The 25916-nt window shown below is 37.5% G+C and overlaps 1 protein-coding gene across 4 annotated transcripts; it reads left to right on the top strand.

The window, feature by feature from the left end:
- The first annotated feature begins 95 nt into the window (after window positions 1-95).
- On the top strand, window positions 96-25366 carry PEX1 (peroxisomal biogenesis factor 1). Of its 4 annotated transcripts, none has more exons than XM_057432720.1 (24): window positions 96-325; window positions 2415-2558; window positions 5441-5524; window positions 5809-5923; window positions 6013-6779; window positions 8254-8373; window positions 9927-10050; window positions 10320-10429; window positions 11769-11869; window positions 12159-12291; window positions 13045-13141; window positions 13648-13818; window positions 14685-14839; window positions 16102-16291; window positions 16482-16651; window positions 17473-17607; window positions 18193-18257; window positions 19070-19212; window positions 19290-19393; window positions 20073-20249; window positions 21785-22015; window positions 23515-23715; window positions 24025-24155; window positions 25091-25366. In XM_057432720.1, exons 1-24 carry the CDS (start codon window positions 197-199, stop codon window positions 25173-25175), a joined length of 3882 nt encoding a protein of 1293 aa, XP_057288703.1. In that variant the 5' UTR covers window positions 96-196; the 3' UTR covers window positions 25176-25366. The 4 variants fall into 4 exon arrangements, with proteins under 4 accessions (XP_057288703.1, XP_057288704.1, XP_057288705.1 ...); XM_057432721.1 differs by having other exon boundaries at window positions 16485-16651; XM_057432722.1 differs by lacking the exons at window positions 5809-5923; window positions 6013-6779.
- The last annotated feature ends 550 nt before the right edge of the window (window positions 25367-25916 follow it).

Genomic DNA, 25916 nt, shown 5'->3' on the forward strand with positions numbered 1-25916 from the left:
CCTCGATAGAAAAGCCAATCAGAGGCAAAGGATGGCTATATGCCGCGCCCGCATTGGCCAGCAGTGGGTTATACTACTGTCTTAGGGGTTGCAGGGGGAATTTTGGGAAGGTCTGGCTCGCCCGCCTCCGAGTAAGCAGCTCCCAGCTCGGGCGGAGCGGGCGCGCAGTGGCCCTGGGCTGTGGCGCCCGGCCAGCATGTGGGGCAGCGGCAACCCCGGCGGAGGGGGAGCTGGAGCCGCCGCAGTGACGGTCGTCTTGAGCAGGACGCGAGACTGCTTCCTGCACTTGCCTCCGGTGCTAGCCTCTCACCTCCGCCTGCAGCAGGTACCGAGTCGGCTCCCCTAGGGGAGGATTATGGGAGAGCACCGTCCCTCTCCGTGTTCACCCCTGCACGGCATCCCGTTGCTATGGTAACACGAAGCGCCCCTCAGTCCTCCAAGCCACCAGCCGCGGCGTCGCAGTGCTGGCAGAGCGCGCGAGCTTCCCCCGGCAGTTGGGGAACCCCCCCCTCACGGAGACGCGCTGGTCATAGCAACGAGGAGCCCCGCCCCCTGCCCCCCGCCGCGCCCTTGTGGTGGTGGGGCCCGGACGGCCCCTCAGTGGCGGCTTATCACGCAGCCCACCCTCAGGAGCTGTTCGGTTCTGGCGTCCATTTCCTTAATAAAATACGGAGGGGACTGGGATTAGGCCACAGCCCAGTCTGGCACTGTGTCTCGCCACTGTTTTATACGGGTTTTCGCAATAACCAGCGTTAACTGAATTATGTGTTAGCTAATCTTTCTGGTAAGAGGTGAGGTGATAAATCCGAGCAGAATCATTGCTCTTGATGTGTGTCGATCTTTCACTATATATAGTGAATATATATATATATATATACAATATATATAGTTCCTGTACAGAAAGGGGTTCTTGTCGTGAGAAGTCCCATTAAGTGCGTGGATCAGGTGCAGGAAGCACACCTTGGGTTTTAAATAACATTTCACACATGAAAAGAGCAAAGCCTGCATGCGTCTCGTGTGCGGTGAGCAGCAGAACTGCAGGGGCTAGTGGCAGAACGGGCCATATGTGTTAGCTGTTGTTCTGCTATAGTTTCTGGAAGTTTTACAGGTTTGCTGCCAAGGGAGAAAAAAACAAGTGCAATTGCTTTGAAGTCTTGTAGTGTCATTCTGTACATACTAGGTTATGGTGGGTTCTTGATTTTACTGAACATGACCCACAAAAAGAAAAGTTATGATCTCCCAAATCCTAATAGAAATTGCATGTGAAATGAAATCTCTTGGATAAAAATGTTTAAAAGGGGATAAGTATGATGTCAATAGATTACACTGAGTAAATAATTTTTAAAAAATCAAGTGGAATCAAAAGCTAAATCTGATTGCTGAAGGTATTAGACATCTGGGTGACAAAATGATTTACAAAACTCAGTGGTGTATCAAAACTTGGGGAGGAGCTTTACCTGTATGAATACAGGGAAGAGCTGTAAATTAAATAATTATGTTTGGAAAAAGATTTTTTTTGGTGTAGATATTCTCTGAAATTTTTTACAGAGTTAACTGAAAAGTCAAATAATACTTGAAATTATTAGGCTACTGTTGACAGCAGAACAGAAAGCATCACTATGTTAACAAGTGCATCTGTGGTATATACACAGTGTACATTGTTGTGCTCACTTGATTTTCATGAAAATAATCATTTTTGAAAAAAAAACACCAAAACATCAGTTAAGTGGTACAATGTAGGTTATAGTCTCTCTATGGAAGCTGATTGAGCATGTTAAGACTCTTCAGTTCAGAATCAGAAGAAGTGAGCAGTTCTGAAACAGATTGATAAAAATCATTTTGGTTTAAGTTGATGTGATTTGGAACTCACTTTAAATGTTCCCCAGCTTGTGAAAACACTCTTGGAATCTGTGCAAATGTTACAATGCATGTGAAATTTTAAGTATATGCTTGTTGTTCCTCATTTGGGAAATAGAAATGCATTGCTACACATTTCTGTAAGATTCTATGATTTCTTCGATACCATTAATACAGAAGAAGGGAAGAGGAATTATTTTTCTTACTTAAAAATAGTCCATAAAAATTAACTGGTTAACAGCTGAAACCAACACACACTTCTGTGTTGAGAGTTGTGCAAATAGGTAATGTGGAGAAGAATTCTAAAGGTGTTGGTCAGTAAGAAGTTGGCCAGTTTCTGGAGTTAAAAAAACAAATCTCATTGCTAATAGAAATACCCTTTACTAACCTGTTGTAAATGCTGCAAGTTATCGTTAGGGAATATTCATTAAAATGGGGCATGTAGTAGCCAGAAAATGTTTTTAAATTCCTTTGATCTGTCTAATCGAATATAGTTTGATTATCTAATAGTCATTTAGCTTGTTTGACATTAGTTTTACTTCTTTGAAACTTCATAGGGCCAAGCTGTGAAAGTGTCCTGTGGTCATCAGCCTGTATTTTTGAGCTGGATGGAAATCAGGCATCGAGGTCACCAGGGTGAAAATATTGCGGAGATTAACAGACTGTTAGCAGAGAAACTTGGCATTACAGATGGAGAACAGGTTTGAAGCACACTATTTTTTTCTTGTTTAAAGGGTATATTTTAAGACACCTGAAAAGGTAATTAAATAGCTGTGACTTGTTTCATGTATTTAGACAACTACTTCATTTATATCTGTTCATAAGAAAAGTTAATCTTCATGAAATGTCTCAAATACTAAAAGATTTGCTCATTGCATCATAAACAATAAAATATCATTCGGATAGGCTTATAGGTAGGGCTTTGCAGGGCTGGTGCCACTATCTGTAGTGTCATTAATTTTAAGAATATACACTTTAAAGCAATTAAACAATTTGGAGATTATTTCATGAGAATATTTTGCCTCGAATTCCTGTTATTTTAAACTAATTCTTCATATTTCTTCCTGTTTGACTTACTTGAGGTTTAAATTTTTCATCTCTTCTTTCCCCCCCCTTTCAGCACATGTCTCTGTGTGTTCTCTCTCTTTGAAGATGTATTTATATTGGCCTCTTCCTCTTTGACACAGCTAAACTTTTTCTAAATGGTTCTTTCATTGAATGGAAGTTGAAGAGATCCCCAGGAATCAGCAGAGCTTTCTGACATGGGACTATTAACATCACATTGTTTAATATATTAATAGGTAGAGATTTAAGCAAACAAGAATAATAAAGTATTACTCTACACAATGTTATTGTGTAGTATATTCATATACTCCTGTTCCTTCATGTGGAAAATTTTATTCAGCATAATAGAAAACATTGAAGAATGTGGCTCCAAAACAGTGTGTTATCTTACCTTGTTTACTTTTTTAGCATATTACCTCTGGAAATGATATATCTATTTGCAGAACTTTACTAGTTCAGAGGCAAGGCAACTACCCCTTATAGTTCTAGCAATTAATAATCTTCAAAAGAAAAACAGTCGACAAAAGTAACCTAAGAAAACCTTACCCAGCTGCTGCCTGGAAATAATCATCTGTACAATCAAATGAATACATGAACAATTGAGTGTTTTGCCATTGTTTTGGATTCAGGAATTGTGTGCTTGCTGTGTTTCATAATAATGTGCTCTTCTGTTGTCTCTAAATTGGAGAGACACCAATTTGATGGATGGACGACTCGGTGGATAAAGAACTGACTGGATGGCTGCACACAAAGAGTTGTGGTCAATGGCTCAATGTCTGGCTGGAGACCAGTAACGAGTGGTGTCCCTCAGGGATTGGTGTTGGGACCGGTCTTGTTCAACATCTTTGTCGCTGACACGGACAGTGGGATTGAGTGCACCCTCAGCAAGTTTGCCGATGACACCAAGCTGTGTGGTTTGGTTGATACGCTGGAGGGAAGGAATGCCATCCAGAGGGACCTTGACACACTTGTGAGGTGGGCTGATGCCAACCTCATGAATTTTAACCATGCCAAGGGCAAGGTCCTACACCTGGGTTGAAGCAATCCCAGGCACAGCTACAGGTTGGGCAGAGAAGAGATTCAGAGCAGCCTGTGGAGAAGGACTTGGGGGTGTTGGTCGATGAGAAAATGAACATGAGCCGGCTTCAGTGTGCACTCACAGCCCAGAAAGCCAACCGTATCCTGGGCTGCATCAAAAGGAGCGTGACCAGCAGGTCGAGGGAGGTGATCCTGCCCCTCTACTCTGCTCTTGTGAGACCTCACCTGGAGTATTGTGTGCAGTTCTGGTATCCTCAACATTAAAAGGACATGGGACTGTTGGAACAAGTCCTGAGGAGGGCCACGAGGACAGTCAGGGGGCTGGAGCACCTCCTGTGTGAAGATAGGCTGAGAAAGTTGGGGCTGTTCAGCCTGGAGAAGAGAAGGGTGCATGGAGACCTCATAGCAGCCTTCTAGTATCTGAAAGGGGTCTATAGGGATGCTGGGGAGGGACTCTTCATTAGGGACTGTAGTGATAGGACAAGGGGTAATGGGTTAAAACTTACACAGGAGATGTTTAGAGTGGATATAAGAGGAATTTTTTAGTATAAGGGTGGTGAGGCACTGGAATGGGTTTCCCAGGGAAGTTGTGAATGCTCCATCCCTTGTCGTGTTCAAGGCCAAATTGGACAGAGCCTTGGGTGGCATGGTTTAGTGTGAGGTGTCCCTGCCCATGGCAGGGGAGTTGGAACTTGATGATCTTCAGGTCCTTCTGTTTACCATGTTGAGGAAAAGATGTTCCTCTCAACTTTTGCTTCAGACAGGACCTAGAGGAGTTTAAAATTGATTCTTACTCTATAAAAGCTAACCTGAAGTAAATCTCTCTTATAGAACAGTTAACTAGTTTTATCTCAAGAAGAAAATAATTAAGTTTATTTTAAAATATGTGACATGATATTGTTTGAAAATCGTTACTTCCTGTCAAATAGAACCTTTGGTAAAAAATGACCTTTGACATACATGTTTAATGCTTTCTGGAAAGCTTTTATCATTCCTTCTGATACAAGACCTTCAAACTGTTCTGTGGAAGTAGGGCTGCTTCCTGTGAAGCCATTCATAAAGGAGCTGGGTTTGCTTTTATATTGTACTTTTTCATCTTTTTTTCAGCTGTTTCTGCCTTATCAAAATTTATGCACAACTCAGTGATTTTTTCAGCCTTCTAAGGTCCAGAACATTTAAAAATTTAAAAATACAAATAAGATTGTGATCAATATGCATTAAAAATTGATGGTTTGTTATTAGCTGATAAAAATCTTGATGCTTTCCACATTCACTTCCATTCGTGGTTTGCTGAAGTCTCCAAGCATGCCCAATGCAGTTTATTTCCAATCTGTTTAACATCTATCTGCTTATGAATTGCCTAGTGTAGTGAAATGTATAATGGAGCAGCTGTCAGTTTTTCTGGCTGAATTAAAGATGGAGCTTTTATGTGTTTAAAAATACGATGTTAAATGTTTTGAAATGGTGTTACTTTTGCCAGGTATTTATTGAACCCTGTTCCCACGTCTCCTCGTGCCAGCAAGTAGAAGTGGAACCTCTCTCTGCAGATGATTGGGAAATTCTGGTAATAAAGCCCTGACCTCTGTTCATGTCCTTTTCTTACAGATGACAGATTCTGACAAAAGTAGGGTTGTTTTTTTTTTTTTTGTTTTGGTTTGTTTTGGTTTGTTTTGTTTTTTTCCAGTGCCCCATTCTTTTCAGTCCCTAAGGAAATACCATATAAGGTGGTGCTTAATTGCATTTGATATTTCAAATGGTGTGTTAGAAAGAGATGTGAAGTTTTTATCTTCAAACAAATGTTTGAAATGTATGCAATATTTAATTTATAATGATATTGCACTTCTGCAGGAGCTGCACGCTTCCTCTCTTGAAAAACATTTTCTTGACCAGATTCGAATAGTATTTCCAAAAGCAGTGTTTCCTGTATGGGTTGAACAGCACACTCACGTTTATATTAAAATTGGTAAGCAGCAGTGAAGGCTCTTGTGGCCCCTTGAGTAAGCTGTTTTGCAAGAGTGGATGCATTCATTGACCTGATTTGTTCATGCTCAGGTACACTTATGCCAGCAGCCCCCTATGGGAGATTAGAACCGTGTACAGAGCTTCTGGTATGTCCCAAACCACATGAACCTGAGGAAAACATCACCAGCACGCCTTCCAAGGAAAGTGACCACTTGCTCAGAAGTTTTGTGAAAAATAACATGGAACAAGAAGAATCACTAAAGGATCCTTTTGGCAAGCAGCCTTACTTAAAGCAAGGAGTCCTTGAACAGAGTAAGGCTGATGCAGACATGACAGTTGTCTCAAATGTTCTCCCAAATATATGGAATTTCCTAGGGAGCATTTTCTCTCATACATCTGAGCAGAAACAAAAGACTTTGTGTGATAAAGAAGAAACAAGCACCTTGAAAGACAAGCTGCTGAACAAAATTCACATGGATTCCATATTTAGAGTATGTCAGTCCCAGCCACCAAGCGTACAGAATGCATCTGCCACTTATCCATTTCTGAAATGCAATGCTATTCATATTTTTCCATGGAATTTAGAATTTATTGATTTGGATCCAGATCCTGTAGTATCTTACGGAAAAATTAATGAGCTGCTTTCCCCAAGACAGCGTCATCAAGAAGCAAAGCAAAATCTGCCGTTCGAAAAGCAAAAGCATTTGACTAGTACGCAAGACAAAAGTCATTCTGATAGCAGTCAAGCATCCAGTGAGGGATCTGTTGTTCAAATCGTTTGGAATGGATTTGAAGACCTAAAGAGTGTCGTAGAGTATGGCCACAGTGGGGAAGCCCTACATGCTGGAAGAGTTTGGGTCAGTTTGAGCACACTATCTTTTGGGCTTTTTATTTGATATTTTCTATTGGATGATTTGTGGAGTATGGAATAATGTGGAGCTGAGTAGTTAATGATCAGTTTGGGGATATAGCCTTTGTGTTAAGCTCTCAAGAAGATTATACTAGACTCATTTGATATTTACTAGAGTTGTGCCTTGCTAAACTGTCCCATTCTGGACTACATCATGTACTGTCATCCTCCAAGATGCACAGTGTACTCTGGTTTTCTGAACCATTATCATTTTTTCAACAAATGGGGAAAATTTCTCAGTGTTTCTGGAGGGAATGTATGCTTTCTTCAAAATCTGTTGGTAGCCATTGTACTCATGAAGATGTGAAAGTATCTACTTACATACCTTCAGTGCTGCATAACGATGTTCTTTTCGTCAGTTAGCACTTTGTGGCTAAATATGCTTTGGACTCTGGATGCCATCAAACTCTAATGGGATCATGTATCCTAGTGCTTGTGAGTCCATTTAGATGTACTCTTAAAAATATGTCTTTAAAAAAACAAATATATATTCCATAATTTAAATTACTTTAGGGTTTTTATAATACTTTGCAAGGTGGCACAAGTCCCAGTGTACAGACACTGCCATTTCAACTTGTTCTGGTAGAGCTACAGTCTGCTTATATTCTTCCCTTCCTGTAAGCACATGTGGGATCAACAAAAATAGACAAAATGCAATATAAATCAGTTTGACTGTTTTGACGTAATATACTTCTCACCTTTCACTTACTTTTTTGTTGAGGATGAGAGCAAAAGCCTGCAGTGGTCTTTATCATGAAATCTTTTGAGGGATATAACAGTTTTCCAAATGATAGCAACCATGAAGTCTTCCAGAGTTAATAAACACTTGCAAGATGTTTTCAATTTGGTTATATGTTTAAAATAACACAGACTATTTGAAAAGTAGTTTCCTTTTTAAACGGGCAAATTGAGAAATACACTTCAGGGAGACTGGATTTTTTCTCACTGGGCTGCAGATATGCTTAATTCTGATCTGTATAATGTATTTACTTGCCCATGTAAAATTAATTTTAATCATAGAATGGTTAGGGTTGGAAGGGACCTTAAAGATCAGCAAAGGAAAGTAGAGATGTTTTTTCTTCTATACTAAAAGCATTCTTGCAACATTCTAGGAATGTTTGCTAATTCTTTTTCAACCTGTTGTGTTTTATTTAAAGAAGTTACTAGGTGATCAACTGTAATGAGCACTTTTACGAATAAGATAAAAAGCAATTAGAAATGTGCATGAGAGAACAAGATTTGGACTCCATCCATTCTATGGTTTCCTTCTTAATTCGTTTGCAGATTAAAGCCAATAAACAGATCAGTGATCAAATGTAAAGGTTCTGTTAGTGGTAAACTGATACTACGTTATATATGCAATGTTATGTTTTATTTTCTAATATTTGCTTTTTTCTTTGCTTTTATTTTAAATATTTCAGATTCCAGATGGTCTGAGGAAAAAACTACATATTGAAATACATTCAACAGTCCAAATTAAGTCAATTGAATCTATTCCTAAAATCCCTGTATCTCTTACACTGCAACCTAAAGAGAACTTGGTGAGTTGGTAGGGAAAAAATGCATTTTCTGTTTAACTAGATCTTAATCATAAACAATTGTTGTCAAACCAGCAGCAGTAATCAATAATTTTTCATCAGACCTTCATCTACAGTACATGAATACTGGTTCTAACCTAGCAAATTTTATACATTTAAGCCTATAAAGATAAATACAAAAAAGAAAAAGAAGTGGAGTTAAAGAGGAAATATCCACTTTAAGTCTTCTGGGAGAAAACATGCTTGTACTCTTCAAACATTACAGTGCCCAATGCATTTCCTCAGAAACACACTTGCAGTAGAGTAATAAATTTTATGTGCTAGAGTAATAGATTTTATGTTTTTTTACTTCTTTTTAGTGCTTCCTTTTAAATTTTTCTTCTCCCATGCTAAATATTTAATTTTCTCAAGTTATATTGTTGAATCCCTCTGTAAATAAGACTTATCCATTCTTCTGAGCAAGCATTTGTGACAGTAAGAACATACTCAGTACTAGTTCTCCCAGTCTCAGATATAGCTCTGGAACGACATATTTCTTCATAATGTAACTTATGCTTCTTTCTGTGACACTGGCCTGATTTAGCTGAGCTGGCATGTTAGCTGCCCCTCAAAACTTTAAATACAGCACTTCCCATTCTAGCAAAGCTTTTGCAGGTTTGTTCTTTATCCCCAATATCCTAATTTGGTTTCTTACCTACAGAGGAATGGTAAAACTGCCTTTTTTTTTTTTTTGAGTTAAAAGAATTATTCTGGCAGTAATACGCTAAAATTGTGAAATATAGTTATGTGTGCTTTTGTATGTTTTAAATACAGATTTCTCCCTTTCCTTTCTAATTCAGTTGGAGTTCTTTTATTTCTTAGAAAAAAGCAAGACAGATGCAGACAGAAGATGACAGTAATTTTCATTCTCCTTTCTGAGCACTGCTTCTGTGATCTTGGTTGATTTCCCGTTTTTAGACAGGAATTACGCTTCTCTGATCAGGATCTCTGACAAGAGATATACAACTTAGGCTTGATTTCTTTTTCTGTTCCATATAGCTAGGCAATTTGGGGTAAGTCGTTTGGTCTCTTTGCCTGTCTGTTGAAGCTTTTGGTGGTACCCCTGCCCTGGCTGGGCCCAGGGTTCTTTATATAGGAAGCAGTTTATACAGAGAAGAGAAGGGTGTAGTGATCATCTAAGAGAAGTGATGAGTCAATATTGATGCATACCTTGGGTGGTTTTTGAAACCCAGATTTTGAGTAGTGCTCTTGGATCTGGCAATACAGATAAGTAAAATAAGAATAAAGGCTTTTGCTTGCCTTCACAGCAGTGTTCCAAAGATAAAATCGTTAGTAGTGGTGGAAGGTTCAACTGTTGCTGTAGCGAGGGCTAGACAGGTGCTTTCCATAGAGCAGTTGATGGAAATGGTGTTTGTTGGCAAAATGCTGTTTTCTAAGTAAATAACATTCTTCCATCTCTGTTCCATAAGAGAAACAAATGCCTCATGAGTATGAAGCAGTTTTACTTAACAAACACCTTGTTTGTTTTATTTCCCTTTTTCCTTTTTCCTGTTTAGCATGCAGATATACATGAAGATGATATTAAATCTGCTTTCAGTTCTTGGCTGCAGGATTCCACTACTGATGATCACCCATGGATAATGACAAGTACAGACTGTATACATCTGCCTGTTAAAGAAGGTAAGGATAATACTGTCCTGTGCTGTAGCTGTCTTAACTGTCCAGTATGGAATTTCCTTAGGAAATATGCCATTTAATCTCTGTATACACTGTTTAACATAAAGATATCTCTTCACACTGAAGCTGTAAAGCTGTAAGCATGGATTATGCTTTAATAATTATTAACCTTTATATGCTTTTATTTTGTATTATATCAAAATGCACTAATCTATTTAATCTTGTGATGAATTTGTTTGGAATTTTAATAGCTGTGCTTTGGGTTTTTACAGGAATGGAGGAGTTTGTGCTTAGTGTAGTGCATCCTGTGCACATGGAAGAAAATAAATCTGAGAATATCTTTATACTGAGTCCCAGTTTGCTGCAAAAGACTAATATACAAGTAAATATCACATAGTATCAGGTATCAAGTAATTTAAATTGTTATATTTGGTTAAAAATATATTGCATTATATATATAATGTATTTGGGTTTCCCTTTTTAAATTAATAATGTCAGTCTGTTCATTAAATGGTATCTTCATTCTTTATCTCATTTTATAGCCTGAGGCATTGCTGAGATTCCAGATACACCACACTTAGCACTGAATTTTCATAGTGTACAATAAACTCAGAAAATCAATTAGAGCAGAGGAAAGTTAGTACTGTCCAAGTTTGCACATACTATCCTTATACTTGATTGTTCTTTCCCTTAATACCTAAACCACTGTAAATCATTTCACAGTGTATCTGGCAGGAACAGTAGCTTGTTCTGACAAAGATGAGACATGTTCCCTGTTCCAGCCTACTAGGCTCAGACTGTCTTCTCTTTATATAGTTTCTGTGCCTTCTGTTTCTTTAGTCTTTACTTTCTCAGGAGAATAAATACTTGTATTTAATAGTAAGATTACTGTTTCCATTAATAATTCTGGTTGAACCAGTGACCGTGAATGACTGCAGGGTTGTGGTTCTAGGAGTGGGATAACAGTTCTTTATTTTTAAACTGACACAGTTAATTTTTTACTATGTTCTCTTTTGGCTATTTAGAATGGAATTTTTCTCCAAAATTTAGGTTTCCTGTTAAGAAAAAATAAACCAAACACAAACAAACCCCAAACAAACATATAAAAAATCCACAAAAAAGAAACAAACAACAAACAAAAAAACCAACACTAAAACAAGAGCTTTATTTCTACTGATGTTAGATACGTACAAGAAGACAAGGGCAAAATGCATTTCTTAATAGCCATGTGAGAACCTACCAGCCTGTTCTTATCTGTGGACCTCTCTGCTGACCCAGTTCGCCTGCCCAGCTTTCCATACCAGCTCCCCAGTGAACTAGACTGAAAAATTTGTGCACGTGAAAAAAGCCAGGTGTTTTGTCAGGTCAGACTCCTGATTCACTATCCTGCCTCACAAGTGCTCATTGCCAGCACAACGGGAGAGGGAGGGCACAGGAGAAGGAACAAGCAGCTGCAGTAGGGAAAGCGATGGGTGTCTGCATAGCCTGGTATTGGCCTAACATCTAATCAGGGGTTGTAACATCACTGTGAGCACTGGCTTGTGTTTTGGGAATAGTTGCATCTCTGCCATTTTACCAATGCATCTTTCTTTCAAGGACAGTAAGCTTCAGCAAAGCATACATGAGGCATTTGCCTTACACAATTCCAAAAATGGCTAGTTCTGTATGCTACTTCTGTAGTTACATTTAACCTTAAGTACTAACATTTTCCTTTGTTGCAGGTTCTTTTGCGTCCTGTGACAAGAAAAGATGATGGTGATAGCCAGCCACCTGTATGTGATACAGACAAGAACCTTCCCTACCACAAACTAAATGATTTAGGGTGAGACATTTTTGTAGTAGAAAACCTGGGAGAGAATGTGAATGAGAATACCCATGGCAGGGGGGTTGGAACTAGATGATCTTAAGGTCCTTTCCAACCCTAACTATTCTATGATTCTATGAGAAAAGGTGCTGTCTCTTGAGATTGAATCACCTTTAGCTTTTTCTTGAAAATGTGAAGTGTGCCAGAACATGTCAGCACTGAAACTTCACCATACAGCAGGCTGTTACTTATTTACATTGTGTACTGATGCTGCTCTAAGCCATTTAATGTCTTATTTGCTCTGCAGAGGAGTGGACAAATTAGGAGCATCTTTGTTTGAACACGTAAGCCACAGTCTTCTGGGGCGTCCTTTATCTCAAAAGCTGGCTGCTATTGCTGTGGGACTGCGAAGTGGAGGGGTGCTTCTCGCAGGAGGAAAGGTACACCCTTCACTGCTCTCTACTTGCAAATCCTCCCAGATTGTTTTCCATAGTCACAAAATTGGTTTCTTTAGTTTTCTTCGCTACCATGCGAATTCCAAAGAATTAAAGAACAAGCTGAAAAAGCAGTTAACAGAGTTAAATCAGTCAAATATTATGTATAGGTGCATACATTGTATGCACACTTTATCAATATATATTCATATTTCATGTATGTGTGTATATATATATTACATATATGTAATATAAATTTTAAAGATTGCTACCAATGCAGTGTCAATTTGTTCCCTTAGGGGATTAATCTATTTTGGTTTATAGTATAATAAATACTTCATGTCTCTGAAATATTAGAATGAAAATAAGAACACAGTATTTTCTCCTGTGTTTTAACATAAAATGATAGTGGAGTTGATACTCTTATTTTGCTGTTGCCTCTTACAGTGATCTATATAATGCCATATTACACTGAAGCTAACAGATGTCTTAACACTGAACTCAGTGGGATCAGAACACTGTGTAGTGTTGTTGTGGATGTATCCACCTGAATTTGTTTATACTTTTTTCACTCTAGGGCTTTGGTCTCTATCAAGTGATAAAAAGACAGAATATGTATATACTTTTGGTGAGGAATAAAACTAGTGTGTGTACAGCGTTTCCAGGTTATTCACTGGTGTGTACTGTGACAAAAAGTCCACAGAAACAGAAGAAACTAGTTCTGTCAATTTAAATCAGCTAACTTTGATTTTTTTGTAGGGAAGTGGAAAGTCAACATTAGCAAAGGCCATCTGCAAAGAGGCATTCGATAGACTGGATGCTCATGTAGAAGTAATTGATTGTAAAGCTTTAAGAGGTACAATTTTACTTTTTTTTAATCTCAAGTGTTTGATGTACGATGAAGAAGCACGTTTGAATAGTTATTCTAGCGTTATTCCTGCTTTTGCAAGGGTTTGTGATGCTCCACAGTGAGCATCTTTAACAGTCTGAAAATACAGCTTCTGTAAGCACACTTATATCAATTTCTGCCCCATGTAGCACCACCAATTTAGAGTGCTGCTCTAAAGTACTACTCAATTTTTAACTGTCTGGAAGTCAGACCTACAGGCTTCTAGAGTGGTTAGTGAAAGATGATTAACCTCATCTTCAGACAGGCAGATCCTCCTAGTATTTTTTTTGAGAGAAGATGTGGACTCTTTACTGACTGATGACTCTAGTTTAAGCTTGCTACTTGGATTTATAGAAGTAAAATTAAGCTACACGATTCAAAACATTGTAGTATCATGTAAGCAATATGCAGTCAGTCTGATTCTTTTTCCTGACATGTTTTTTTTTACATAAAAATTGTCTTTTCTGTTTTAGGAAAAAGATTAGCAAACATAAGGAAATACGTGGAAGAAGCTTTTTTAGAGGCAGCATGGAGACAGCCATCCATTCTTTTGATGGATGATCTTGATCACATTGTTGGAGTACCTTCTACACCAGAGCATGAGAACAGCCCTGAAACTGTTCAAAGCAATAGACTTGCTTATGGTAATATTCTGCTACCTGTGTCTGGATAAAAGTATAATGCAACTTAGAATTTCTTCCCTCTCAATTGTACTATATCAACTGGACAATTCTGTCTTGTATCATTACTGCCTCTGGACTGTGTGGTATTCTGTGGCAGGGATTCACCAATTATGGTGTATAGACTATTTGTGGACTACCAGCTGAACCAAAATAGTCCACTCTGGAGCTTGGAGTGGTTATTTCCAATGGAAATCTTCAATTTCTTAGCTCAGTTTGAAGGAGTTTTTTATTAAATTACTTTTGAAGTTCAGAAAATCTAACTTCTTTGTTAAAAATGTGCACTTAAGTTAATTGCAGAATTGTTTGTGTTTCTTAATTGCAGGTATAATGCATACAACAGAGGTTTAGAGTTTTAACTATTATTCCTTGAAGATCTACTTTGCATCCATAATTTCTTCAACTTTATTGTATTACTTTTTCCTAGATTGCTTATTTTCTAGGCTTAACATCTATTTTTAGTCTTATAACTCTCCCTTTTTTGTTTGTATAGAGTGAATAATACTTCAAGAACAGTGATCATAGCACATAAAATTCCACGTTTAATATCCTGTGGTAGACATGATCAGTGGTACTACAAATTTAGCTTTAAAGAACATGCCTGATGGCATTTGATTAATGGTGTGTACTGTCCTAGAGAAATAATAATACATCTCTTTTATTATTTATTTTCTGGAAAGCCTGTAAACATGGAATTGTAACATCTTACTATATATTTGTTTTATTTTGTTTGCCCTGATGCTGCTTTCCAGTACATTAGAAATGTCTGTTATGAAATGCAGAATCTTTTGTTATTTTGCAGTTAATGGAACAATCTCTTCTGTGTTTAGTTTTGAAAGATCTGATAAAGGAAGTTATTTCCATGGGGAGCTTGATTGCATTAATTGCCACCAGTCAGTCTGAACATTCCCTACATCCTTCCCTGGTTTCAGCTCAGGGAACTCATGTGTTTCAGTGCTTCAGGTGTATCCAATCTCCAGATCAGGTAAGTTCAGGTAAAATTGTTAAGATGTTGTTTGCCTTCCCTGCAGCCTCAAATACATTACTGGAACAGCTGCAGAAATAGTAGGTTACACCTGAATATGAAAAAAAAAAAAAAAAAATTGAAATCTTACAAGTTCTGTCATGATGCTGAAATACCTCAGAATTTACATCTGTCAGTATTGAGTTTAAAACAATAAAAGAAACCAGTGAAAACTCCCAGTTGGCCCCACTGTCCTTAATCTTCTGTTGCATGAGAAGGGTGTACTCAGAGGACATCTCTGTTCAGTGTAAAACAAGTCAGATTATCTAACATAGGTGAGAGATGCATGTCTCCTTGTTACCTGTAAGGGATTCTAGAGGAGCAGCTTTGAAAAAAACATGTATGTCACTACAGTTCGATAAATGAGATTAAACTTAAGTGTTTTCACTGCTGAGAGAAATAAGTATGTCCCTAGAATGTGTATTTTAAAGGTGTTGTTAAAACTAAATGGTAATTTTATGGGAAGGTTTTGTGTTGGTTTTTTATATTACTTATAGCCCTCTACTTTTGAATATAGTACATTTTGGAAAGTAAAAAGAGGGAAGAATAAACAGTATGACTTCATTGCAGAAGAAGGCAGACACTTTGTACCTGTGCATTTCTAATGACATGACACAGACATGGCAACTCATTTGTATTTAACAGGAGTTGTTCCTGCCTGCTTGTCATCTGGCACAGGCTATCAATTAAAAGTCCCTGAGGAGGGGATTCTGCATTAGATACAGTATAGCTTTCGGCTGCTTCCTGCAAATCTGCTTTTTTTTTTTTTTTAATACTAATGCATGAATAAGGATGAGACATCACTGGAAAAAAATCAGGATCTCAAAAGATACTAAATTATCAGATATATTTTTGTCTAATGCAGTATATTTCATCTCAAGTATATTCTGCTCATACCAGCAAAAAGATGCTCCTGTGAAATAGAAAAACTTGGGTATAAAACAGTAGTATCTGGGAGACAGAGATTTGATTTATTATTGTCGGACTTCAGATAGCTGTGACAAGGTGAACAATTAAAGTTAGAAAAGTACTGAATTTATTGAAATTCAGCTGAAGAACTAACTTTTGTTTATATTCATGATCAGATTGTTATATTTAAAGGTTTGGTGGCATGTAAGCATTTGAGGAAATTTTAGTTACTCTTTTGTATTTAGTTTTTGAATTTCTGAAATCATATAAATAATAACCTCAATATGTACTTGCTGTACAATTCTATTTTTCAGAAGCAGAGATGGGAAATGCTGTGTTCCATAATAAAAAGAAGACTGAATTATGATATAAACAAGTTCTCTGATCTTGACCTCCAGTGTATTGCAAAGGAAACAAAAGGTTTTGTTGCCAGAGATTTTATAATGCTGGTTGATCGTGCCATTCATGCCTGTGTTTCTAGCCAGAATGCGTTTCAAAATGATGGTATGTTGACAACAAAACCTCTTATGTCATAGTCTTACCTGTGATATCCAGAACATGTAGAGTAATAGAGAAATAAAAAGCCACGTTTTATGTTTAAAATGTATTTAATTGTTGCATATTGTGAGGACTGTATTACTGGTGGCTGTGTGTGCTGTTCTTCTATTCAGGACTTTTTTTTTCTCTTTTTAAGCAGAGTTGAATTTGTCAACTGTGGATTTCCAGAAAGCTCTAAAAGATTTTACTCCATTAGCTCTGAGAAATGTTAACCTTCAAAAACCTAAAGACATAGGATGGGAGAGGATTGGTGGCTTAAAAGATGTGAAACAAATACTCAAGGATACCATCATGTTACCTGCAAAGGTACGAAGTTCTTTTAAATTAGGTACTTGAATTTTGTACATAATGCTAGTAGGGGAAGAATGAGTTTTAAGGTGTGACACAGTATTTGACAGAAAGATGGCAGGTATGATTTTAAGCTACTGTTGTAGCTTCCCAGTCTGTTCCTCTACTGGAAAACTCTTTCTCTTTCCTCTTCCCTCTTCCAAATACAAAAGGCAATAACATCTGTTTTTCTACAGATGAAATGTTCTAGAATATTGTGGTATTGCTAACCTAATCTTTGCTACACTCTCTGTTGTAGGGTTTGTGATTAGACTCTGTAAATATAGCATTTCCAGCTGTCTTCTGCAGTGATTTTGCTAGAGGAGTATTCTCTTTTGGATGAATGCTATTCCATCAATTCCCCTTTATTTTACTTTGGCCTTTCTGCCTTGGTTAAAACTTCTAGCATTGAGATGACCCATCCGTTTCAGTCTTCAGAGAAGTGACTGAATGATATTTGATCATATCAGTCAGTAATTAAAACAGGAGTTTAGAAGTACCGATATGGACATCATAAAGCTGTAGTGCATCCCTGTTCTGTCCTGTTTCCTCTTGGTAGAAAATGAAATTTATTTGTATTTAAGTAGGTACGAAGTCTAACTGATTTAAGCCCCAAGTAAGTGATTTCAGCCCCAACAGTCCAGATAAGCTCTTGTGATAATAACAGGGATACATTCTGTTTAGACAGAAATCAGTGCAAGTCACTGCTGTTACATTACACTGCAGAACAATTACATATTAGAATATGTCTTGTTATACCTCTTGTCATAGAATATGTTTTTTTTATATCTCTTTGCCAGTATCCAGAATTATTTGCAAACTTGCCCATACGACAGAGATCAGGAGTCTTGCTCTATGGAGCACCTGGAACAGGAAAAACACTGTTAGCAGGAGTAGTTGCTCGAGAGAGTGGCATGAATTTCATCAGCATCAAGGTAGCAATATTTTGAAGATTAATTGATTCATTTTATTAACTGAATGAAATAGCTTAACATAATACTTGTGAGTAGTATGTGCTTGTTAGGGCAAAATGCCAAAGAAAGAAACTCACATTAAAAATATAGTATGTCTCTGGGTATCCCACCATCTGACTTCTGGAACTTCACAATCATATTACTGAGATTTGGTTTTGTGTAATTATTCATTATGCAGAATTACAAAATTTAATTAGATGTTCTTACTTTACTAAAAGATACTTGATTTCGGTGCCACTGGACAATGAAGTTGAGCAATGCATTTTAAACATATTTTCAAAATGCAGTGTAAGCTGTTCCCATGTGATACTGTAACACATGTTCTATTATAGTAGAAAAATGGGAATTATTACATTGAAATAAGCTGGAATGCTTGGAAGATTCTTTCAGCTGATCTAGACCCTTTGGCTCTTCTATTCAGAGATGGCACTCTTTTGGTTACAAGACAATTCACTCTGGTATATAAAAACTATGCTGACGTTAAATTACACATTAGACCTAAGAAGCATATAATAAATGTTCTGTTCTTATTTTTTTTTTCTTTAGGGACCAGAGCTGCTCAGCAAATACATTGGAGCAAGCGAGCAAGCAGTTCGAGATATCTTTGACAGGTTGGCTTGTAAAAATTTGTGATGTTATCAATGAATTTTATTGCTTGAAGCTCCAAGAAGTAATTTTGTTGGCCTAGGAGAGGCATGGCATTAGATCACAAAAGCATCTGAAATAATGAGTTCTGCCAAACCAGGTGTTCAGATCTTGGCAAGTTCAACTTGACTGTCATTTAAGAACTGAATATTTTGGCTCACATGAGGAGTGTACTTTTGAAGCTGAACTCGCAGTTCTCTCCATTTACAGTGCATTGGTTCACATCACAAAACTATCTTGAAAAACACATGCTGAATTCCTTTCAGATGATTCCAGCAGACAGTCAGGTGTGCCCAGCTAGTAATGAACACACAGTATATAGCATCATGTGAGACTTGGTATTGAGGTCCTCAGTGCTAGTTGTTTTGTTTTTACAAATCTGCTTTTGCTGTTCCTCAGTGCTTGCTAATATAAACAGCATTTGCTTCTCATGTGGTTTACAGTGTAGGCAATCTTTGGGTTAGATATGTACATAAATGTCAAGACCTCATCTGCAGTGACTGGATTTTAGAGGTTTCATGTATATGAACATGACAGTAGAGTAATACAGAAATTCTGAAGCAAGTGCAAGATATGAATAAGAGTGAACAGTAGTTCCATTGCGGTCCAGTTCTTCAGAACTTCTTCATTTCTACAGAAAACAGATTTTTTAATTCTTTCAATAAAGATAACTGTTCTCTAAAGTAAAAGCAATAACCTTTAATACTTCTAAGCAGTTTTGTCTGTGACCCAAACTTGAGCAGAATTTAAGTATTTCCTTTTTCTTTTCCCATTTTAGAGCTCAGGCAGCTAAGCCTTGTATTGTTTTCTTCGATGAGTTTGATTCTATAGCTCCTCGCCGAGGACATGACAACACAGGAGTTACTGACAGAGTGGTTAACCAACTGCTGACTCAGCTAGATGGTGTAGAAGGATTACAAGGTAATAATGCATCTGTGTGCTGCTTTTTATGCAAAAGTTTAGCAGATGCTAATGATATTTTTCTGTACTTTCCTAAGGGGTTTATGTGCTAGCTGCTACTAGTCGCCCAGATTTGATTGACCCTGCTTTGTTAAGGCCAGGTCGACTGGATAAGTGCCTGTACTGTCCACCTCCTGATCAGGTGAGGAAACAAAACGCTTTACAGGGAGGCAAGTTAAAGCAAGCAAAAAAAAAAAACAACCCACAAACTAATAGGCTTTATTCTCCTTTTCTTTATTTAGTGTCATTTCAAACCTGGACAAAGTGGACTTGATTGTCCAGCTCCAGTTATACAGCAGTGGAAATTCACTGATTTTAGTGTCAGTGTGTTCACGTAAAATGGGCAAAACAAGGCTGTTTACCACAGTCCTCAGAAAATAACTGCATGCAGGATAGAGTTTGTCATGTTCTGTGTCCTTCTCTGAATTATGAGTCCAGTGGATCTGCTGTTTGCTTGAAGTGATGAACCATAGTCATTCCTAACTCTTGAATTATCTGAAGTTTTCAGAGCAGTTGTATTCCAAATTCAGTGGGTCCCACTCTTTACCCACATATAGTTTGGAATATTGAAGCACTTTTCAAGTCACATGTGTCACTAGTTACAAAACATATCAAAATCTATGCCTATATTTTAAAGATTGATTACTGTACAGTACATCCTATATGTACTATTACTGGGGTATTATCTTCTTTCTAAAAGATCCTTCTTCCCTCAGCTGGGAGGTTGCTTGTGACAGGGCCAAAGCACTATCTAGCACTATCAGGACAAGATAAATAACAGATTGTTTTACTGACACTTTTTTTTCATCCCTTTTTTACAGAATTCACGCTATGAAATCTTAAAAGCTCTCAGTCATTCCCTGTCCTTGGCAAATGATGTGGACTTTCAGGATTTGGCAGCAAAAACAGAATGGTTCACAGGGGCTGACCTCAAGGCTTTATTGTACAATGCCCAATTAGAGGCAATCCATACCAATTTAGGTTCAGGTTCAACACAGGTAAGTAAAACTGATATAAAAGAAATCTCTCCTCTTCTTGTTTTGATGTTGATATGTTTGAAAGGGCTAATTTTATCCATGGGGTTTTGTTAGCAAAATTATGTTTAATAAGATTTCATTTTCCTGTATTTGTATACAGGGGATTAAAATATTAACATGTTTGCAGAAAAATAAAAGAATGATGTAACAGATTAATTTAAATGCCTCTTAAACACAAGTTGGTTTTGTCTTTTTATGGTAGATGTTTAATGTTGAATACATTTATGTTTATCATTGTTATGAGACGTGACTGACAGATCAGTAGGAGGGATCCCACTCAGAGGTTCTTAGGAGTAGCTAGCAAATTCAGTTTTGAGGTGGCACATTTTGGAAGATGGAGGAACCAAGAAATTGAGGTTTGTGGAGCTGTGCCAACAGCCTGAGTTTGGTCTGAGGTCAGGAGTTGTGAGAGGATGGTGATACCTGAAGTGTCCTGCTCTGGATTATCTTCCAGGCACCAGCTATTACTTGCACTTCCAAGGTGCAGGATCCCACCCCTGGTTTATACCCCTTATGTGACCTTTTTTTGCCTCTGTTCGGCCACCTCTCTTCTGATCCTAGCTGGAAGGGAGCAGGCATGGCTTCCACTACTTGGAGGTCAAAGGGAGGGATTGGGTCAGGGGTGCAAAAACAGTGAGACCGCTTAGCTTCTTTTTGCCCCAGCTGTTTCCAAGAATGGGACTCTGAGGATGCAACTCTTAGCATTGAAAGGAATTTCCAGCATATCTTTCCTAACATTTTCCTTCATTTGTAGAATTAGTAAGCGAGTAGTTGTAAGGATACCTGATGATTATCCATTATTTGAAGAGGCCGTTGTTTAAAGCAGTGGTCTTCAGAGTGGTGTACACCTACCCCGGGGGGTGCACAAGGCAATCCATTGAAGTGCAGCAAGAAAATAATAAAACTTCAATAGTACATGTATATAAATTACAAATAAGTAAATTTGCATATATTTGGTAGAGTGTCCTCAGAATTTTTTTTACTGATAGGGGTGTACAATCAAAAGGTTTGCAGATGCCATTCTAAAGCAACAACTGTGATTTCCACATCAACACTTGGAATGTGTTAACTGTGACTGAAGATGAGTACAGCAGTCAGGCACAATAGAAGTAGCCTCGCCACAATCTCCTAGAGCATTTTACACAAGATACTGAATTGTCTGGAGGGAGTGGTTGAGCCAGAAGTGATACAGTTGTACAATAGAAAATATGCATGAAGTTTCCCAATACTTGATGTTACTGAGTGAGACAGCTCAAAGCAAACAAATAAAACCTTAAGATTATCTTCTCAAACTATTTTTCTAGCACAAAGTTCTGTTTAAATGCATTAGATTTTCTTAGCAAAATATTTGGAAATATACTCCTAGAGGCAGACAGATTACTAGAATCAGATGTAAAACAATACTTTCATTTGCACTGTATATGAGTATTTTTAATGTATTTCAGGTTGCAATTCATTATGAGTTAATGCTTCTAATATTCTGTTCTTTGTCACAGGATTTTGTTTCTAGTTCTGACAGTGACTTCAGTCTCTCTTCCATGGTTTTTCTAAACCACAGCAGTGGCTCAGATGATTCAGCAGTAGATGGAGAAGTAGGATTAGAGCATTCTCTTATTTCTTTAGACATGTCTGATTTGCTTCCTGAAGATCCAAGGTCCAACATGTATCGTCTTTATTTTGGAAGCTCTTATGAATCAGAGCTGGGAAATGGAACTCCTTCAGAACTGGTAAATTACTCACTTAACATTTTGAATTTTCTAAATATTATCAGTTCTGAAGCAGAAAAACTGCACTAGAAAAAAATGGTATGGGTTTATAAATACAATTATGTCTGCTTTGTCCTTCAAACTGTCTTCAGTCTATTATGTTGTGGTCCATCATGGGGAGGAAGACGGAAGGATGTGATCTGACAAAATACAATATGGACTTCCCTACAACTTTGCAAGGCTTTAAAATCAAAAAACCAAAATACTGATTAATATACTGCTGCTAATCCAGCTAACTGTATTCATATGAGTCCTCACTGTGTGGTCTATTGGCTTGTTGCCTCCCAAAGTTTAATACTAAAACAGCTTTTGGTGGGTTTGTTTTGGGGTTTGTTTGTTGTTTGTTTGGGTTTTTTTTAACATATTTTTACTACTGAAGAATGACCATCCAGCTTTCAAGAAGTAAGTCGTATTATGGAGGATCAGCAAACATTTTTCAGTTTCCAATAGAGTGTTCATTAATGGAATAACCTGATCGTGGGATTGTGTTAACAGAAGTAAACCTTAGCTTCCATTGTTGCTCTTAAGAAGCAGAATTCCTGTTGTAGTATCATACTGCACAGAAAGCAGCATGTTCTCTGGCTAGCTTGCAGATAGGATGTGCTAGTTAGCTACCCAGCACCTGTGTGGTGATTGCCTGGCCAGCTTATCTCCCTTGACCACCAGGTAAACCAAGCAGAATATGCTGCCTCCAAGCTGTTTATGGTGAACAGATGATTTCAGAATTTGCATGTGATCCATGCGGCATTCATTGTCAAGATCTGTTGCAGAACTGTTATTGCAGGTAGTTATTAAAGTTGTTAGACTCCTGTTTTCAAAACCGCCTTACATTGATTCTTAAACCCCAAAATAACTTGCCTTGATACTGGAGAGCTAATTACTGACGGCTGGCATGCTTTTGTATGTTTCATCTTGCATTATAGATGATTGTGTTCAATTAATGTGTCTTTAGAGACTTCAGTTTTCCTTTTAATTGTGGAAGTTCTTTAGCAAGGTGTCCTGGGTTCAGCTGTAGCAGTGATTTTTCTCCTTAGTAGCTGGTGCTTTGATCTCTTAAAGATATTGAACTTGGAAGTTGCATATTTTATCAAGTGCACAGAGAATTAGGAAGTGATGAATATTCAAATTATGAGCCATTCCAAAGCTGACTACATAAACTTGCCCAGATTTAAGAACCACTGATTTTCATATGTAAATAAAACAATGGATTTGGTAGACTTTTTAGTTTATTGAAAAAATATTTAGTTTTTCCAAACATTAAATACTTCATTTTTGAATCTCTACTTTCCCCCAAACACCTTGGCAAATTAACCTAAATTGTTCTGTTAAATAAGTTAAATCTTTAAGAGGAAGCACTTTTTTGCCAGTGGGGGCAAGATGTATAAGAGTCTAAATCTTAATGGAGGAGTTACTCTTTTGGATCCATAGAGTTAATATATTTCTCCTTGTGGTAAATTTAGAGCTCTTTGTGTTTGTCTGGACCAAACTCCATAACTCATGATTTTACCAGCATGACTCATAGAGATGCAGCATCATCACAACCCTCAATGCTTAGAACAGCCTCTCAAGAAGACTCCTTGGAACATAACCAGGAGCAGCAAATAGAGCACCTGAAGACAGAAGTCAATGCTATCAAAGCCAACTACAGAAGCAAGAATGGAGTATGGCAGGTTTTTTTCTATTATTTGGTCTGAACACTTTTCTATTGTTTGTCCATACTTCTTGGTATTTCAGTAATATCTGCAGTAGTACTAAATATAATTTAACAAGAATAGCAAAGAAAAATGATACCTAGTTTGGGAAAAATAAGCCAGATGTTAACATACATATCATTAAATAGTTATTTCTCTGTTATTAATACTGAGGGCATTTGTCTCTATGTAAAATGAGGAGGCTTCAGAGTTACTGATATTCACAGCACTTGTTTCTGTGGTAATTTTTCATTGTGTGTTCATGGCTCTGTTTTCAAGGAGGACAGCACCGTGAATCAGTCAGTGCTGGCCAAGAACACTTTAATTATTACCCAGTCCCATCTGATGACTGCACTTGAGGGTATAAGACCATCCATTAGCCAAGATGGCTGGAAGAACTTTACTGAACTGTGAGTCTTACATTTTTTAGTAATTGTGAATCTAGTGGACATTTGCTCTTTCACATTCCTTATTAATCAGAAACACAATAGTTATTTAATGTGGGAATGGCAATTTTTATTTTTTTTTTTGAGAAATATTAAATTACAGACTGGGAAAAGGAAATGATTTTACCAGTGCATTGCCTTTTATTGTTTTTACTAATGTGGAACCTAGGATTTCTAATCACAGACCAGAATATTCTTGTATTATGTTGAGCTGTACCTGTACAAAGGGGCACTGATTCTTGAAGCATTAGGGCTATGTCCTTCCTGCTCCCACTGAGTAGTAGCCCCTCATATTTTCAGGTTGCTGGGTTTTAACTCTTTGTAGTTCTCTTTCTAGCTGCTGAGTTTGAGGAAAAAGCAATAATATGGAGAAGGATAAACATACTGAAAAGGAGAATGTGTCTCCTTAGACATGGAAATGAATGGAGTAAAAAAGCTGCAAATTGGCATTGGGTTGTTCTGTGACCTCATCAACAAGTTCTTCTGACATAAAGATTATTAAGGAGTTGTTTTCCTCAGCTGATACATAGATAAGCAGGTCTTAAAGCAGAGGAAAGAGAAGGAAGGAACAGGGAAAGAAGAGAATGAGAGATGCTTCCCAGGAGTCTATACCACCCTGTCCACTTGTGTTCCTTGTCACACCTTCCTCGCCTTGTCCCCAGAATAAAACAAAATAATAAAAATAAAAGGGAAGCAGGCAGAGAGCCCTCTGAGTTAGGTTTGTGGATGATAACTCCTCCAGGTCCCCAGCTCCGAGATGACATACGCTCTTTCATTTCCACATATACATAAAAATATACTTAAACGTCTGTAGTTCTGTGTTGCATTCATGTGCCTCTGAAGAGGCGTCTGCAAAAGGCATTTCATAAGACTTTCTTAATACCTTTTTCTGTTTCCAGGTATGATAATTTTCAGAATCCCAAGAAGAGGAGAGGACAAGTTGGCTCAACTTTCAGACCAGGACAAAAGATGACTCTAGCATAGTAACTTGTATTAGCTGTAAATGCTAAACTGTAACTGGAAATGACAAATGTTAATTAGATCAGATTGTTTATATTCATATGGATTTATTAATGCGGCACTTGAAAATAAGTTTCTTTTGAACTTACATGCTGTATAATTATGTCACATTTTATTTTGATTGTCTTCAGATTGATATTAAATTTTTGAGAGAACACTGATTACATTCTGACCATTTGTTTATCACATAAAATTTGGGGGGTTATCAATATGGTTGCCAAAACTTAACAGTGATTTCCTATCCCTGCTTATTTCCTCACAACAAATAAACTCTAATAGGTAATGGTGGAAATGTGTTTTAGAACTTCTATAAGGCCATTCTCTAATGGCCTTTGGAGGGCTTCTAGAAGGGTAGTACATCATATGTTGATTGGTAGGCAGCTAGACTAATACTTCCAGAATAACTACAGCAAAAAAAAAAAACAACCCAGACAAAAGAAGGTGATTGCATCTGGTTTTCTGACAGAGTTTTTTAATGAGAGCAATATCAAGTTGCATTTCACAACTGTGTCTTCTTATCTCTATCTTTTCTTCTTGGGGACTATTCAGAAACATCTCTGATGTTTGGAAGCTTTCTAATGTTACATCCTGAAATTATTCAGAACTACTGCCTTACATGAAGATTGTTAAAAGTTGTCTTCCTCAGCTGATACATAGCGAAGAAGGTCTTAACAGAAGAGGAAAGAAGGAGCAGGCAGGAAAGGA

This window comes from Pezoporus wallicus, unplaced genomic scaffold (assembly GCF_028554395.1).
Source record: "Pezoporus wallicus isolate ANWC-B61680 ecotype Strahan unplaced genomic scaffold, APGP_CSIRO_Pwel_v1 scaffold_2584, whole genome shotgun sequence".
Lineage (NCBI taxonomy): Eukaryota > Metazoa > Chordata > Aves > Psittaciformes > Psittacidae > Pezoporus > Pezoporus wallicus.

Coding starts and splice junctions, on each gene's coding strand:
- PEX1 (XM_057432720.1), top strand. CDS start 197: ATGTGGGGCAGCGGCAACCCCGGCGGAGGGGGAGCTGGAGCCGCCGCA. Junction 22,016..23,514: donor ATGGAACTCCTTCAGAACTG/GTAAATTACTCA, acceptor TGGTAAATTTAG/AGCTCTTTGTGTTTGTCTGG. Junction 24,156..25,090: donor TGGAAGAACTTTACTGAACT/GTGAGTCTTACA, acceptor TTCTGTTTCCAG/GTATGATAATTTTCAGAATC.